The 16,733-nt window shown below is 50.2% G+C and overlaps 2 protein-coding genes across 9 annotated transcripts in view; one reads left to right on the top strand and one right to left on the bottom strand.

The window, feature by feature from the left end:
• The window catches only part of FANCC (FA complementation group C), a 217,988-nt gene extending 202,283 nt beyond the window's left edge, over window positions 1–15,705 (top strand). For all 5 annotated transcript variants that reach the window (XM_054502579.2, XM_054502576.2, XM_054502577.2 and 2 more), the window contains 4 exons: window positions 321–402; window positions 3,354–3,528; window positions 7,676–7,879; window positions 12,972–15,705. In XM_054502579.2, coding sequence (XP_054358554.1) covers window positions 321–402; window positions 3,354–3,528; window positions 7,676–7,879; window positions 12,972–13,115 — 605 coding nt within the window. In that variant the 3' untranslated portion in view covers window positions 13,116–15,705. The remainder of the gene's footprint in view (window positions 1–320; window positions 403–3,353; window positions 3,529–7,675; window positions 7,880–12,971) is intronic.
• Window positions 1–16,733, bottom strand: part of AOPEP (aminopeptidase O (putative)) — a 430,010-nt gene that overhangs the window by 32,638 nt on the left and 380,639 nt on the right. For 2 of the 4 annotated variants that reach the window (XM_054502563.2, XM_063649702.1), the window contains exon 16: window positions 5,746–5,874. In XM_054502563.2, coding sequence (XP_054358538.1) covers window positions 5,755–5,874 — 120 coding nt within the window. In that variant the 3' untranslated portion in view covers window positions 5,746–5,754. Of the gene's footprint in view, window positions 1–4,605; window positions 5,875–16,733 lie in introns of those variants that run through there. The other 2 variants (XM_063649704.1, XM_063649703.1) reach the window with 2 other exon arrangements.

Here is a 16,733-nt window from a genome sequence, read left to right as displayed (position 1 = left end):
GAGGTTGGGGCTGCAGTGAACCAGGATCGTACCACTGCACTCCAGCCTCTGACAAAGCAAGATCGTGTCTTAAAACCCCACAAAACTAAATAAAAAGATTAGATTCTTTGAGGCTCAGCTCTGTGTGACATGGACAGATCTTACTTCCCCAGGCTTAAGAGATACGTACTGGCTGGGAAGAGCATGAGAACAATATTGAGTTCCGTGAACCAGAAGTGAAGGGCGTCTCCCAAAGACTCTTCAGGTCGTCGCTGCAGGTGGTTCCTCATGGGCTTGACATTTCCTCAGTTGCCCTCTGACGTGTCTCTCTCCACCCACAGATATCCCTCGGGGACACTGGCTCCAGACACTGAAGCATATTTCTGAACTGCTCAGAGAAGCAGTTGAAGACCAGACTCATGGGTGAGCAAACACTGATCACTCCCAAATCTACTTCACACATGGTTTCCCTAGGTCCTCATCTGCCCTTTGAGCAGGGCTGACAGAGGAAGGCATTACTGGTCTGGGACCATCACCAAACAGGTATTGACACATGCACCTGTATCAAAACGTTTTCTACGTAACATCTGGTTTTAGATTTTGAAATATACAGGCATAACAATAAAAAGAAGAGGCCCTGGAAAAAGCAGCGCCCACCTGCTGGGAACCCCTCCCTGGCCGCGCAGAAGGGAAAGGGCACTTGTTTGGGTCCTGTGGTCTTCTCTCTACCTCTCTAGGGAAGGAGATTTGAAACTCCTGCACAGTAGGGTGGAATGTTAAATGCTTGCTTTTCCTTCTCTCTAATAAATATCTCTAAAATGAGAAAATCTATTCTAACATAAATTGGTTTTTTTTTGTTTTTTTGTTTTTTAATTTTTAGAGATAAGGTCTTGCTCTGTCTCCCAGGCTGGAGTGCAGTGGAATGATCACATCTCACTGTAGCCTCAAATTCCTGGGCTTAGGTGATCCTCCCACTCAGACTCCTGAGTAGCTGGGACTACAGGCGTGTACCACCACCTAGCTAATGTTTAAATTTTTTTGTGGCCGGGCGCGGTGGCTCACACCTGTAATCCCAACACTTGGGGAGGCCGAGGCAGGCGGATCACAAGGTCAGGAGATCGAGTCCATCCTGGCTAACACGGTGAAACACCGTCTCTACTAAAAATACAAAAAATTAGCCGGGCATGGTGGCGGGCACCTGTAGTCCCAGCTACTTGGGAGGCTGAGGCAGGAGAATGGCATGAACCCAGGAGGCGGAGCTTGCAGTGAGCCAAGGTCGTGCCACTGCACTCCAGCCTGGGAGACAGAGTAAGACTCCGTCTCCAAAAAAAAAAAAAAAAAAATTGTGTAGAGGTCTTGCTGTATTGCCTCAAATTCATGGGCTCAAGTAATCCTCCTGCCTTGGCCTCCCGTCGTGCTGGGATTACAGGTGTGGACTGCTGTGCCCGGCCTGTTAATTTCTAACAGTAGTGTTAGGTACCCTCTTATGTGTGTGGTTTTCCTGAAAGCATTCACATTTATGCCTTGCTAAATTCCTTGTATCATAACACTCTTTGGCTTCCTCTTTTAGAGTATAATTTTATTCATTGTCCCTGCTAGCCTACTAAGACTACTTTATTTGTTCCTTTTGCCACTTTTCACTCCTGGAATTCTCTGTAATCTCACACCGAGTCAACACAGACAATGGGTGACACGTCTATGTCTAGCTCCGTGATTGATGGCTTGGGTGCCAGCTGCTCACTCCTTCCTCACCATGATTCTTACCGACGGAGACCAGACAAAAAAGGCCTGCAGCCAATGGAGGCTCCGGGGTTGGCCACATGAATAGCCTGCAGTGGCCAGTCAGCCCCACACACACCCTCCCTGGTTGTCCTGGTGTTACACAGAGCTGGAGCTTGAATCTTAACTCGGGGACAGGGACATAGATGCAGGTGGCATAGCAGCCCACCCTGTGATTGAGAAATGCTGTGCCGTGGGTGCCCTGGGTGTTTTTCTCTTCTCTCTACCCACCCTCTCCACCATCACTCAGAATGTGTGATGTCAAATGTGTGAAGACTGGAATAAAACAGCAACCAGAAAGGGTGCATGTGGTGCTGCAGAGCAGGACTTAGACCTTGTGGGGCTCCCACCTCAATCCAGACCTTGGAGCCATGAGACACCTTTCAGGTGGCCACATGGGACTGCTTGTGCATTCAGCTACTGGTGGAAGACAGAGGGAAGGACCAGGCCGGTCTCTGATCCTGATCCAGGCACACTGCCAACCTGGGAGCCAGGAGTGTGAGGGAGTCTCACTGCTCTGTGCGTCTGTCTACCCTGACATGGTGCCTGCAGAGAAGAGGCATGGCAGAGTCCCCTCCTCACTCTGATACAGCCTAACCCAGCCCACAGCCAACGTGGCCTCCAGAGCATCAGCTCTGACCATGTCCTGGGAAAGAAGGACATGTCTCTGTTGCTCAAATGTAGAACATTTAACCACTTGTTCTCAGGGAGGACTGGGGCAGGAGGACAGCAGTTACCAGGGAGGCAAGGACAGTGCTTAGAGCTTGGGAATTCCATGGGCCAGGCAGAGGAACATGGAGGCAGATCCAACAAAGGGACCAGGAACACTCCTGTTCCAACCACTGCCCCAGTCCAGAAGGAAAGTTCTCATCTAATGTGATCTCAGGCTTGTCTATTCCATCCTCTCCAAGGGAGATGTTCACCTGCTGAGACCGGCACTGCACACAATTAGTGGGCCCTTACCTCGAGCAAATTCTCCTGCTGAGACCGGCACTGCACACAATTAGTGGGCCCTTACCTCGAGCAAATTCTCCCCTTAAAACAAGTATTGCAACTCCCATTTGCCAGTGTGGCGAGGGGGTAGCTTCGCAAACGCTTTAACTTTCTGGCATTGACGCACCCATGATGACAGCAGCTCATTAAAAATTCTGTTGCTGAAATATCCACCCAAACTTTGCGTCTTGTCAGAAGGGAAACAGCCCATGTTTCTGCCTGCATCCTACCCTCCACCTCTTTCTCCGCGTCTCAGAAGGCAGGGAGGTGTGCCGCCGCATCCTGCCACATTCCTGCTGGTCATGGCTGCAGTATTCCTTCCTCAGTGCCTGTCCTCACTGAACGTACCTGGATTAAAGACTCCGATGTCCAAAGGCCTTAGGCCTCATGGGGGTCCTGAGAGGCACTCTTTCAATGTCCTGTGATGGTGCAGAGTGGCATTTGGACAGGCTTTCTGAGTCTAAATTGTATTCCTTGCAGGTTGCACTTCAGTGGATAAGTACAATTTAAGCCAACCGTTGGCAAACGTTAAAGTTGCTTTAAAAACCCAAAGGAAGAATAATTCAGGTTGCCAGCTGTCATGTGTTCTGGCTCTGTTCCAGGTCCCGCGGAGGTCCCTTTGAGAGCTGGTTCCTGTTCATTCACTTTGGAGGATGGGCTGAGATGGTGGCAGAGCAGTTACTGATGTCGGCAGCCGAACCCCCCACGGCCCTGCTGTGGCTCTTGGCCTTCTACTACGGCCCCCGTGACGAGAGGCAGCAGAGAGCACAGACTATGGTGGGTAGCAGGCCCCACTGCATGTGTTTGGGGTGGGCTCTGGGGGGCTGAGAGGAGCCTGCAGAGAGGGGCTCTGTTGTGGGCTTGGCTTCCATGACACCTGAGCTCTGCCCACAGATGGCATATGTCGTGGCAACCTGCAGGCATGGTGACCTCCAGCCTTGTGGTCAGAGGCGTTCTCCTGTCCCCACCGAGGTGGCCAGAGACGAGACGCTGCCAGCCCATTCTCCTGCAAAACGAAGACCCTTCTTCCCCGAGGTCATTTGATCTGTTATTGCTCAGCTGCCATATCTGCCCCAGGGTCGCGTCCTCCAAGGCGTGCCCTGCAGAGGCGGGCTGTTCTGAGGGGTGTGCCGGCAGCAGAGCCTGGCCACAGCCAGGGCCCTGTCTCGCTCCCCAGCAGCCCGGCTGGGGCTTGCTTCCATCTTGACTGTCTCCTTTCTTGGATCAGTCAACAGATCCTCACATTACTGGCTTTGTTTACATCTCTTACTAAAGTAATCACATGATATTAACCACTTTGCTTCTGAAAAAGAAGTTGGTCATTTCCTAAATAACAGAGCAGCTAAGTATGGGACTGGATAACTGTCTGTGGCAAAGACAGTTGTTATTTTATGTGGAATATAATAATTACAGGAAGCAATGCTTTGATTAAAGGCATTGGCACCTCCCTTGCAAGCATTGATTTGCTAGGTTCTTAAAACTTCAACTGCCAGGGCTCTATGCTGATCTTAGTAGTTAAAGAGGACAAGGCTCATTTTGTATGGAGCACTGCTCCTCTTGGCTTTGGCATTTTCTGTTGTTTGAAAACACACGGACTAATAAAGATGTCTGCGTATTTTGTTTAAAGGCTTGCATGGCATAGGAAAGAAAAATAGTTTTAGATTTTAAAAAGTTGAAATTTGGTGATAATTTATTTTGGATCAGAAATAAAGCTTTGTGAAAAAATTATCATAACCCACATATGTATTTGAGGATTGCTGTCTGATTAAAAAGAAAGCTTTTTATTTCTTCCCCTTTAAAAGATCACATTAAACTAATTAAGGAAAATCCTGGTTGATGTTTTTAACAGTAATAAGATGTACAGGGCACATATGGTTTTTAAAGCCCTTTTATATTCTGTCTTATTTGATTCTGAATAAGCTAAGTTGGTAGATATGTGTTCAATTCCATCACAGTCAAAAGGTTACTGACAGAATCACTTTTGAAGTATAAAGAAATAAATTATTCAATAACACTTAATTTCTAGAAAGTTCTACATTGGCACATCTTCTACTAGCTAACTTGGTCCTTTTTTAAGAAAAAATAAAACCCTTGCGTAGTTCTCCCTCAGGGGATGCCTAGGATTTTGGATGAGAACATATTGGCTCAATGTGAGTGGGGCAGTGGCAGGCATCCGTTTCCCTTCCCCCCATTCTGTCACAGGTGCCCATCTGCCTGGCAGTTCAATCCAGTGCTCATATTGGTGACTCCAGAGCCCCTTCCTCACTGGTGCCTGCCTGAGGCATTGGTGTATGTGGCGTCCTGGGAAGGGGATCTTAGTTTAATGAATGATACGTACCTCTTGTTTTCCTGGGTTTTGTGGTCTATTGGGGGGCTTGAGAGACAAACTGAACTGTGTTAGAAAGCATGATTCTTATGCGATTGAATTGAAATTAGCAGTATCTGTGCATTTGTGCATTTACTTAAAAAGGCACAATTAAATCAGCCGGTGGCATATCCCCGCATCGTGTGCTAGGCCTGGCGTCACTGCCTCTGTGGACGTCCTTGAGGTGAAGAACATGGGTGCAAAGAGCAAGCGTGTCCCCGCCCAGGATGTGTCCTGCCTGTGAGAAGGCCTGTCCCACTCATGGGCAAGCCACCCTTTCCACCAGCAGCCAGAGTTCATCTCCTTTTGCCAACTGAATCGGATCACAACAAAATAAACAAAGTCTGTTTGGATACCCTTAAGAATCAATAAGGTACAATGATGCCTAGAGAAAAAAAGTAAAAAAAAAAAAAATCAGGCAAGGGTTCATACCCTTTAACCCTGTGGTTCCACTTCTAGGAATTACCCTGGGGAATAGAGATCCATGCAAAGGCTTATGTGTAAGAATAGTCAGCACAGCATTGTTTATAAATACAACAATGGGAAATGGCCTAAACTTTCAATAGTAAGGCTACTGGCCAAATAAATTGTGGTATATCCTAACCATGGAATAGCATTCTGTTACATACCATGAAAAATCATGCTCTTGGACAGGTGTAGTGGTTCATGCCTGTAATCCCAGCACTTTGGAAGGCCGAGGTGGCCGGATCACTTGAATCCATGAGTTTGAGACCAGCCTGGGCAACATAGACCCATCTCTACAAAAAAATAAAGAAATTAGCCAGGTGTGGTAATGTGTGCCTATAGTCCCAGCTACTCGGGAGGCTGAGATGGAAGGATTGCTTGAGCCCAGGAGGCAGAGGTTGCAGTGAGTAGAGATTGTACCACTGCATTCCAGCCTGGGTGACAGAGCAAGGCTCTGTCTCCAAAAAAAGTCTTGAAGAGCATGTTCTATAGATACAGTGAACTGAACTGCTTATAGTACGTTATGGAGAGAAAAATGAAAGATACAAGGCATTATGTGTAGTGAGTGGTATGGTCTTAGTGCGTAGAAAAAAGACAGGAAGTATATAAACCAAATTATTAACAGTGAGTCTTTTTGGATGGTAGAGTTATAGATCATTTTAATGGTTTTTCTTTTTCTCTTTTCAAATTTTCCATAGTAAGCATATATGTTTTTATAATGCAGGATAAAAAATACTTTAAAAAGAAAAGAAAGCTTTTATCTTTCTCCTGAAAAACTTAGGACGTGTTTAAAGTTATTGGTGTTCAAGTGGAAGCCCATGAACATGGACGGCCTCTGAAGGGAAAGACAGTCTGGGACAGACAGAAAGGAAGATAGACCCCATCTTAGGGATTATTGGACAAGGGCAGAAAGTCAGTTGTGGGTCAAGAGAAAAAACAGATATAAAGGCATAGCCTCCTAAACCCTGACATTTTTGCAGACCCAGTTAGATGGCAGAATGGCCTTGGGCTCCCGTAGACACCATTAGACCCGGCAGGCTGGGCCGGCTGAGGGGCGAGGTGGGGAGAGTGAGGCCTGCCCTGCTGGAGCGCTGCCGCTCCCCGTGGAAGAGCCCGATGGTGCAGTTTCTCACGGTCTTGTATTGTGGTCAGAGGAGCTCACACAACACGCCCAGTGTACTGGAGTTTATGACAGACTTCGTTGAATGAGGCTTTGACTTCCAGGGAAAAAAAACGCCTCATGCAAAATCCATAAAATTGGTCATGGGAATTCTCAGAATAGGCCTAAGTATTCTTTCATAAGTGATGGAACATAGCTGTTCATGAGTTCCATGTGGCATTTGGAGCTAGGCTTTCGAATTTTGCTTTGTTTTCCAAGTCACGACTGGGTGTACCATTCTTGTAGCAAGCAGAAATATCTCAGCATGGAATAAGTATTTTTTATGCAAAAACAACCTGCAGACTTACAATTACCATTATTATGTGGGTTCCACAGACTTGTGACCTCTGCTTGAGCATTAAACACGCATAAACAGATTGTTCCAGCATCTAAAACAAATGTGTTCTTGTATGTGCATGCATGTATGACCGTGCTTGTGTACACGTGCGTGCATGTGTGTGTGTTCCCCCTGACCCCCCACCCTGACCCCCAATATAGCAAGAAGCAAAGGCAAGCCTGCATTCGTATGGGAACACTGGCTCGGCGGAGGTCTGACTGTGTGGGGCTTTAATTGATTTGTGGCTGTGATAGGCGAGTCTTCAAGGAGCCTTTTGTTCTTTTTCCCCACAATATAAAAATCTGACTACATTCTGTTGAGAACTTTTCTCTGTTTCCTTTTATACAAAAAAAGGTCAGTTCCTGGCATGGTGCCCTGACTGCTTGGTGAGCAAGACGAAAGAAAGTCAAGAAATTTCCATTCCGCCCATTTGGGTTTGTGTGAAATCGAGTGTAAACTCGGCCACTGCCTAGCTCCCTCTCTCAGGGGCCAGTCCTTACCCCTTTCTGGGGGTTGTTTCAAAGCAAATAAATAAATCCTAGAAGTATGTCTGTCCTGCCTCTTCCTAACCTCTCCCCTGTGAAATGCTATTGCCCAGGTCCAGGTGAAGGCCGTGCTGGGCCACCTCCTAGCAATGTCCAGAAGCAGCAGCCTCTCAGCCCAGGACCTGCAGACAGTAGCAGGACAGGGCACAGACACCGACCTCAGAGCTCCTGCACAACAGCTGATCAGGCACCTTCTCCTCAACTTCCTGCTCTGGGCTCCTGAAGGCCACACAATCGCCTGGGATGTCATCACCCTGGTAAGTCTCCCTGTGGTCCAGCATCCTAGTACTCATTTCTGCTCCAGGCGAGAGGTGGGTTACCTGTCCGAGGGTCTGGCCTCTGCACAGGGTGTGTACCAGGATGCTGCCCAGCACGGATAAATGGTCAAGGAGGTTGACAGCTGGGATGGACCCCAGAGCCTGCCCCCTCCAGCACCTTTATGTCACAGAAGAGAAAACAGAGGCTCAGAGACAGGAGATGCCATCTCCTGGGCCCACGGCTTGCTGCCAGAGCCTGCAGTAGAAGCCAGCTCTCCTGTCCCCCTACGTACATTTCTTTCCATCGCAGTGTGCTGCTCTCCTCCTCCTCATGGAAAGAAATAAGGCCACGATGAGAATGTGCTCGCAAAGCAACCACAATGCTATTCACTGCAACAGTGCAAAGAATTGTGTTAATCTTTAAAAAATTGGTTTATTACCAAGAAATCCTTCCTGAAGCCCACTTGACTTGAGGGGTAAAAAATGGTCCAAGTCAAAAGTGAGCACTCTTTGTGACATTAGATTTGGCAATGATTTCTTGGATATGATACCAAAGGCACAGCAATGAAAGAAAACAATAGATAAATTGGACTTTATGAAAATTAAAAGCTTTTGTGCATCAAATGATACTGTCAAGAAAGTGAAAACAATTCACAGAATGGGAGAAAAATATCTGGAAATAATATATGTGATTAGAGTTTAGTATTCAGAATACATAAAGAATTCTTATAACTCAACAACAAAAAGATAAACAACCCAATTCAAAAATGGGCGAAGGACTTGAACAGACATTTCTCCAAAGAAGATGTACAAATGGCCAGTAGGCATGTGGGGAGATGCTCACAGAAAGGGCATGAGTGGTCAGGGAAAGGCAAAGTGCAGCGAGATGCACTGCACAGCCATCAGGATGGCTGTCAGCAAGGAGAGAAAAGAAACGCCTGTGAGGATGCGCGGGAACCCGAACACTCATACGCTTCCCAGTGGGGACATTAACGTCATGCAGCTACTGTGGAGAAGAATGGGGTGGTTCCTCAAACAGCCAAACTTGGAATTACCATGTGGCAGGCGGTTCTCCTAGGTCTATAACCCAGAGAGCCAAAAGCAGGGGCTGGAGGGCCATCTGGCCCAGTGCTCAGGGCAGCACTATTCTCAGCAGGCAGCAGGCAGAGATGGCCCAAACGCCTGCAGAGGGACAAGCAATGCACCGTGTGATCTGTACCCACAAGAGAATACTGTTCAGCCTGAAGATGGAAAGAGGTTCTGACAGTGCTACAACATGAATGAACCTGGAAGACACTGTGCTATTGAAGTAAGCCAGAAACGAAGATGTTGTATGAGTCACTTAGGTGAGGCACCTGGAAGAGTCAAGTCCAGGGAGAGGAAGTACCAGAGTTTCCCAGGGCGGAGGGTGGGGAGTCAGTGTGGGGACGATAGAAAGGGGCAGGAGACGGCCGGTGCTGATGGCTGTGCAACACTGTAAACATACTGCATGCCACCGAATTACAAAAATGGGTAAAATAGCACATTTTATGTATTTTTTACCACAATTTAAAAAAATCCTCATCTCAGAAAAAGCACCAGCATGGTGGCTCTGGGAGTTTTGTTTTATTTTTTATTTTATTTGTACTTTTGTTGACATATACATACAGAAAATACACAGCTTGACGAATTTCACAAACCAACACCACCTGTGCAGCCAGCAACCAACTCAAGAGAGGAATATTCCCAGTCCCCAGAGGCCCCTCCTGCTCCCATCCAGGCCGGGCCTGACTGAAACGTCAATGTCCATGTGCAGAAAGTCCCCGTAACAAATGACCCACCTGCCAAGAACCAGGGCAAGGAGGTTGTCTCCATCCTGGTAGGACAGTCCTGTGGAGCGGGCCCAGGCTGTGCCTCCCAGGTGATGATGTCTCATCTAAGACGGATCCGAGTCATGAGGGCGGCCCAGGGCTGAAGACGACTGGCTGCCACATGCCAGGTGCCACCTCTTTGGGCCCGGCCCCAGCACAGTGAGAATGCTTTCGAGAATCTATTGTGTACTCTTATAAAATGCACACCTGCAACAATGCGGCCCAACCTAGAGGGCTTTACGCTGAGCGAAATAAGCCAGACGTGAGAGACAAATGCATGCTCTCACCTATGGGTGGGATCTAAAAAGTCGAACTCGCAGAAACAGTGGGAAGGTGCTTATGGGGGGCTGGGGGAGGGGCAGTGGGGAGATGGTCAGCCCTGCCCTGTGACAAGGACAATTCCAGCTCAGGCACTTCCTCCCCAACCCTGTGGCCCGTGTGAGTGGAGAAGCTGCCCAGGGCCTGGGCTTGGCTTGCTTAGCAGCGGGGGTCAGCATGGGAGTTTGGTGGCTCCAGCCCTGCCCACAGGATGTGAGAGAAAATCACCCAGAGCAAGCACCCTAGAGACACCCAGGTCTCTGCTTCAGTTATCCTGATACCACGTTTCCATCTACTCGGAGGAAACTTTCAGTCCACATTCAAAGCAGATCGCCCTCAAGACTGAGCCCAGAGACACCACTGGGAGTAAGAGGCCAGACGCTGCAAGGTTCAGCCTGCGTCCTGTGCTGGGCAGCCCATCCTGACACGTGGTTCAGCCCCTTCTGCTGATCCACACAGGAACCCACAGGAGTACGGAGGGCCCCAGTGCTTTGTCATCGCATCCCCCAAATCAGTTCCGCCACAGAGAAGACACACACAGCAGAAGCTCATTCCCGGAGCAGACGCCAGTGTGGCGCTCATGCACTAACTCCGTCGGGTGGATGCTGGCCATCTGGGCACCCATCGTGGTGAAAGCGCCTCCTGGGGGCTGTCCTTTCGGATGTTTTGAAACCATCTTTATTGACACATCAGTCTTCCTAATGAGAAGCCTTCGCTGTGGTGGCTGCGTGGCAGGGAGGGCCTCCGGGGAAGGATCCCTCCCACCGCCCCTGCCTCTCCTGGCCTTTGTCAGTTCCTCTGCCGACAGCACCTTGGAAAGGGCCGGGTCTGCTTGGCCCACGAGCAGGTAGTGGCCAGATGATTGTTTTGGTGGGACGGCCTTTCCCTCCTGCAGCTTGGGTCTCTCCACCCTCAGGACCTAGCACGAGCGCAGCCACCCCCCGGCTGGTCCCAGGCTCTGCCCTCTGTCTTGGCATCCAGATTTGGAGAGCGGTGCCAGCTCAAGGCAAAGGCCGCTGTCTCTCTTCAGAGCCCTTGCACCCTCTTGGAGATGGCTTGAGCGAGTGACTCCATCTGACCGAAAGGGCGCACTGGTCCTGCAGCCCCATCTGCCCACAGCCTGCCTCCTGTGTGGGCTCTGCTGCGAGCTCTGTGCAGTGGGCTCTTCTCCAGGCACCTGGAGGTCCACTCCCTGGCTGTCCCGGAATCCTCTTCTCTGACCTCGGCCCTCTGATTTTCCCCAGAACTCCATCCACAAGGCCCTGCCCAGCGTCCCTGCAGTTCTCCTGCCTCTCTGGCTCCTGGCCTCTCGCCAGGCACTCCTCTGCCTTGCCCCAGCCGTCCACTTGTGCCTGCAGGAGGCCAGCACGGAACAGAGGACTGCGTGGAGTCCACCCCTGGGGCTCCACCTCCTGTCCTGTCCTGGATTCACACTTCTCCCTCTCCTGCCTCCTGCTGCTGGGCCACAGCAACAACAGCAAAAGTTAGCAAGATTCCGAGATGCAGAGTTCAATTTTGAGTCGTTGAACTCAAAATGAATTGAACCCACTCTTGGTGCACCAGCCAAGGCCAGCAGGGAGGCAGGTTTTCCAGGCGGCTGCAGGGCTACAAATTTTTGCATGTGACTAGAGAACTGGGAAGGGGCCCACCCAGGAGTGTTGGTGTGTAAGGAAGATGCAAGGTTGGATCTGTAATGACAACTCGACCTTTCTTCAGACATGGCCAAGCCCATCAGCATGGGCATGGCCAGCCCCTGAGCAGGGGACAGTCCTCCCGCTCAGGGTCTGGGTGGTATATTAACTCTGAAAGGGGTCCACAGCAGGCTCACATTGTTTCCTTGATGAAGGACAGGCTGCATCTGCCGAAGGCCATCAGCAACCCTGGCGGGCTCATTGCAGGCCGGCTGCAGGCCCTGTGTGCTGCCAACCGGGGGCCGAGGAGAGCGAACGTCATGGTCCACACCACGTTGTTTACTCTTAGCTCTGCGTCCCCACGCTGCCATTCACACAGTATGCATGCGACAAGAGGCTCCCTTCAGTGGTGGTCAGGAGGTGGAAGGCCCAGTTCTGAAAGGTGTCCTGGGCTGTCGGACCTGAGGCAATAAAACCAGAATAGTCCCGGGAAAACCAAGGCAGTTGTTCACCCTCCCAGAACAGCCCAACCCTTCCAGAGGAAGCTGACCTTGGGCTGCTCTGGCTAATTAAACATTTGCAGGTTCTGTATAAACTGACACACACTTAAGTGAATATATCGGTTACTCTTTCAAAAACTTAAGCCTTCTTAATACTGCTTGTGCTTAAAAAACCATAAATTCCCCACATAGCTAAATTGTAAGATTCTCACCCTTCCCTTTTTTCTTAACCGAAGTTTTTAGGAAAATACTTACAGGCACCAACAAGTACGAATGCCTTGAGGCTGTGTCTCCTGCTCTCCCGCAAGAATCAGGTGTTAAAACCTTTGCTAGCCCAGGGATGCCAGGGGCTGTTTCTGTGAAAACAGGTGGTATTTTCCAGTTCTCATGTTCGTGTGAGCCTTTTGCAGAAAGTCAAGCCACAGCATGCTCATTTGCCTTTGTTCCCCACAGCGGATCATCCCACAACTTGTGACTGGCATTCCGAGAAGCACTTCTGATTGCAAGCAGCGCTTGTTTGTGGCCTTTATGAGTCTAAGGCTGTTGGCAGCTGAACTCAATGCGAGGAGGCTCGTTAGGAAATGGCACCGCTCACTGTGTAGCCAGCCTTGGAGACAGACTTGCTGTGCTAATCACCTTGCAAACAAGAGCCCCTGATGCTTTACTTTGGAACTGATGGAAATGCTGGATAGGGCTTCTTTCAGGGACTGGGTGGTTATGGTCCGTCCCTGGACAAAGGACAAATCTGTATGGAAAGTGTTTTAATTTGCCTTCTCTTCTGTCCTGATTGCAGATGGCTCACACTGCTGAGATAACTCACGAGATCATTGGCTTTCTTGACCAGACCTTGTACAGATGGAATCGTCTTGGCATTGAAAGCCCTAGATCAGAAAAACTGGCCCGAGAGCTCCTTAAAGAGCTGCGAACTCAAGTCTAGAAGGCACGCAGGCTGTGTGGGTGCCCGGCATGAGGGATCAGGCTCGCCAGGGCCACAGGACAGGTGATGACCTGTGGCCACGCATTTGTGGAGTAAGTGCCCTCTTTGGGCTGTGAGAATGAGCTGTACACATCTTGGGACGATCTGCTAGTATCTATTTTACAAAATGCAGAGCCAGGTCCCTCAGCCCAGACTCAGTCAGACATGTTCACTAATGACTCAAGTGAGCCTTCGGCGCTCCTGGTGCCCGCCCGGCCAGACCGTCAGCTTGAGAATTACTAAAGCAAAGGCTTGGGTGGGAGAACAGGTTTCTAGTTTTTACCCAAGTCAAGATGCACATCTATTATTTAAAAATTCAAAGTCTTAGAACCAAGAATTTGGTCATGAACCATTAAAGAATTTAGAGAGAACTTAGCTCTTTTTAGACTCTTTTTAGGAGTCAGGGATCTGGGATAAAGCCTCACTGTCTTGCTGTATGGAGAAATTCAAGGGGAGTCAGGGTCCCTCAGGCTTCCCTTGTGTCTCCCTGGACCTGCCCGACAGGCCACAGGAGCAGACAGCACACCCAACCAAGCCCAGGCCTCCTGCACACTCTTTCCACTCTGTATTTGCTAAATGCTGACTGCTACCAAAAGGCCCCTGGGACATCAGAGGAGCCGGCAGGCGAAGGTAGAGGATGTGTTCCAGAAACATTAGAAGGCAGGATTAATTCAGTTAGTTCTCTTATGGAAATGGGAATTGGAAATTCCTGATAAAGAAGTGGCCTGGCTGGGCGCAGTGGCTCACACCTGTGATCCCAGCACTTTGGGAGGCCAAGGCAGGGGGATCACTTCAGCCCAGGAGTTCCAGATTGGCCTGGCTAACATGGCAATACCCTATCTCTACTAAAAACACAAAAATTATCGGGGTGCAATGGCGTGCACCTGTAACCCCAGCTATTCAGGAGGCTGAGGCACGAAGATCTCTTGAACCCGGGAGGTGGGAGCTGTAGTGAGCCGAGATCGTGACACTGCACTCCAGCCTGGGCAACAGAGCGAGACCCTCTCTTAAAAAAAGGCATTGTTAGTGTAATCTCAAGGTTAACATTTATTTCATGTCAGTAGAGGATGCTTTTTCCTTTCAGGGACATTCTGGAATTGTATTGGTTGTACATTCTTTTGTGTCTATTCTGTTTGTCAAGTGAGTCAAGACTTGCTTTTGTCCATTTTGATGTATGTGTATTAGTCTGAGTCTTGGCTCCGTTTTGAGGTATGAGCAAAGTTTTGCCAGATTAGAAGTTAACCTTTAGGGAAATTCCTTTTTTCGGTATGTGGCAATGCTAATAGATCCACCTGAAGATCTGGAAAATTCCAGGAACTTTTCACCTGAGCCTTTCTTCTGAGAAATGCTGCAGTCAGAAGGGTGTGCTGGTAAAATATTTTGGTGGCAGCTGCCATCATGATCATTGCTTTCATATAACACGCTTCGTGCCATCATGATCCTTGCCTTCATATAACAAACACGCTTTGTCGGAGGTGTTGGGGTTGAAAAAGGAGCTGCATGCTTCACTGGAGTTGAGGGCCTCTCTCCTGTTCTGACTTTGAGCCAGAACTTGTGGCTGGGCCATGGAAGCTGTGACTCCTCCGTGGACATGGTGGCAGCAGGGAACCCCTAGAGAGAGGGGCCACTGGGACCAGGCCTCCTGTTGTGGAGGGACTCCTGGGACAGTCCTCCACCCTGTCCTGTGGTCCTGTGTACAGGGTTGGCCTCTCCCTCCTCCCCTGCCAGGCCTCTGCCCATGCCCCTTCCTTCCTTCTCCTGGGAGTGGTGAAGCTAGGCGTCTGGAAGACTTCTTCCTAGCCTGGAAGCCCTGACCTCGGCCCATCTGCAGAATCTCCCAGTTCCTTCACAGCTGCCGAGTTCTCTCGTGGGCGCGGTGGAGGCGGCCTTGCCGGTGGTGCTTTCCGGGCAGCCAGGGGTTCCTGGGTGGGAGGACTGTCCCTCTGGGGATGTGGCACTGAAGTGCCTGCTGGCTTCACGTGGCCCTTTGCCCTTTCCCAGCCTGAGAGATGCTCAAAGGTGGGGAGCTGAGGGAGCCACCCCTCGGCCATTCCCTCCACCTCCAAGACAGGTGGCGGCCGGGCAGGCGCTCTTAAGCCCACCTCCTCCTCCTGTTGCCTTCGGTTTCAGCAAAGTCTGGGCAGGTGCCACCGGGAAGGAATGGCGTCCAAGATGCTGGGCGGGGACACGGCGTGGCCAAGGGGGCGTTGACAGCGTTGGCGGGGCCTGGGCAAGGGGCAGCCGCAGGGAGGCAGGGATGCCAAGGCCTGAAGCCACCCTGGAAGGAACTGGACCGAGGTCTTCAGAGGTGCGACACGGTCCGGAATCTGACCTTACCCTAGCAGGAGTTTTTCTAGACTCTCCCTAAGCATGCTGGTAAAAACCACTACCCTCAGAGAGAGCCAAAAATACAGAAGAGGCGGAGAGCGCCCCTCCAACCAGGCTGTTATTCCCCTGGACTCCGTGACATCTGTGGAATTTTTTAGCTCTTTAAAATCTGTAATTTGTTGTCTATTTTTTCATTCTAAATAAAACTTCAATTTGCACCTAATGTTGTATCCATTAAATATTACAATCCTTCTCTCAGGAAAAAGCTCCCCTGATGGCCCCAAACAGTGGAAGCTTCGGGCCTCACAAAACCTAGATGTGCCCTGGAAAAGACCGAGGATGGCTTAGCCTCTGGGCCTGGGAACCTTGCTACCAAATACCTAAAAACTAAGGGTCCTGTCACCAAGGAGGAAGCAGGAGGACAAGGGTAGGCATCCGGCAGGGCCTGCTAAAATCAGGTTACATGCGTTTCATATCTTTCTTCTCTAAGCCAGGCTTGACCATAAGCCTCACTTGAATTGTTCTGTCTCTCTCTTCCCTGATCCCTGAAGCTGAAGGCCTCGTCCCACCAGCATAGCCCACCCACTCCTGCTCGCTCTGCTGCTTCACAGGCTGCTGTCCCCTCCTCCAGCCCCACAGGCCCCTCTGGGAGGCATGAGTGATGCGGCCAAGGGGAGCAGCGCCGTGGCCACCCCCAGGACCCCCGCTCCAGTGGGGTTTCCAGCGCTCCCCATGCTTCCGGCTATGGGACACTAGGGCCCCTCTCGGGTTCAGGAGGGCGCCTGAGGGAGCAGACAGGAAATGCTAAGATACTCCTGAGGAGCCTCTCACTGGAGCAGCCATGGTTGGCAGGGTTTTGTGGTTTGTTCTTCACCCTGTCCTGCCTGGTGTCTAAATGGTGGGACAAGGTGCTGGGACAGAAATGGGAGCTAGTCCAGGGGATAGGAGGAAGCCAAGTTTTCTGTTGAAGTGAAGTTACAAACAGGGCCTTGACAGGGAAGCCAGAGAAGAAGGGACCTTGGTGAGCCTGGCAGAGTGAATCCACCCGAAACGCAGGAAAGTCAAAACCGAGCCTGGCCTTACGCTGCTCAGAGGACGGCGGATGCGCTGGAGCATTTGCACAGTGGGAGCAAATGTGAGGAATGTTCTCCTTACTCAACAAGGAATCCAAAATTGTTTTGCTTTCCAAGGAAGAAGAGGAACAGTTCCCCGTGCTTCTCCCCTCGCCTTTTTCTTCCTCTGTTTCCAGCC

This window comes from Pongo pygmaeus, chromosome 13 (assembly GCF_028885625.2).
Source record: "Pongo pygmaeus isolate AG05252 chromosome 13, NHGRI_mPonPyg2-v2.0_pri, whole genome shotgun sequence".
In the NCBI taxonomy this organism is placed as follows: domain Eukaryota; kingdom Metazoa; phylum Chordata; class Mammalia; order Primates; family Hominidae; genus Pongo; species Pongo pygmaeus.
The sequence above is the reverse complement of the archived record's forward strand: the minus strand, read 5'-3'. Positions and strand labels throughout refer to the sequence as shown.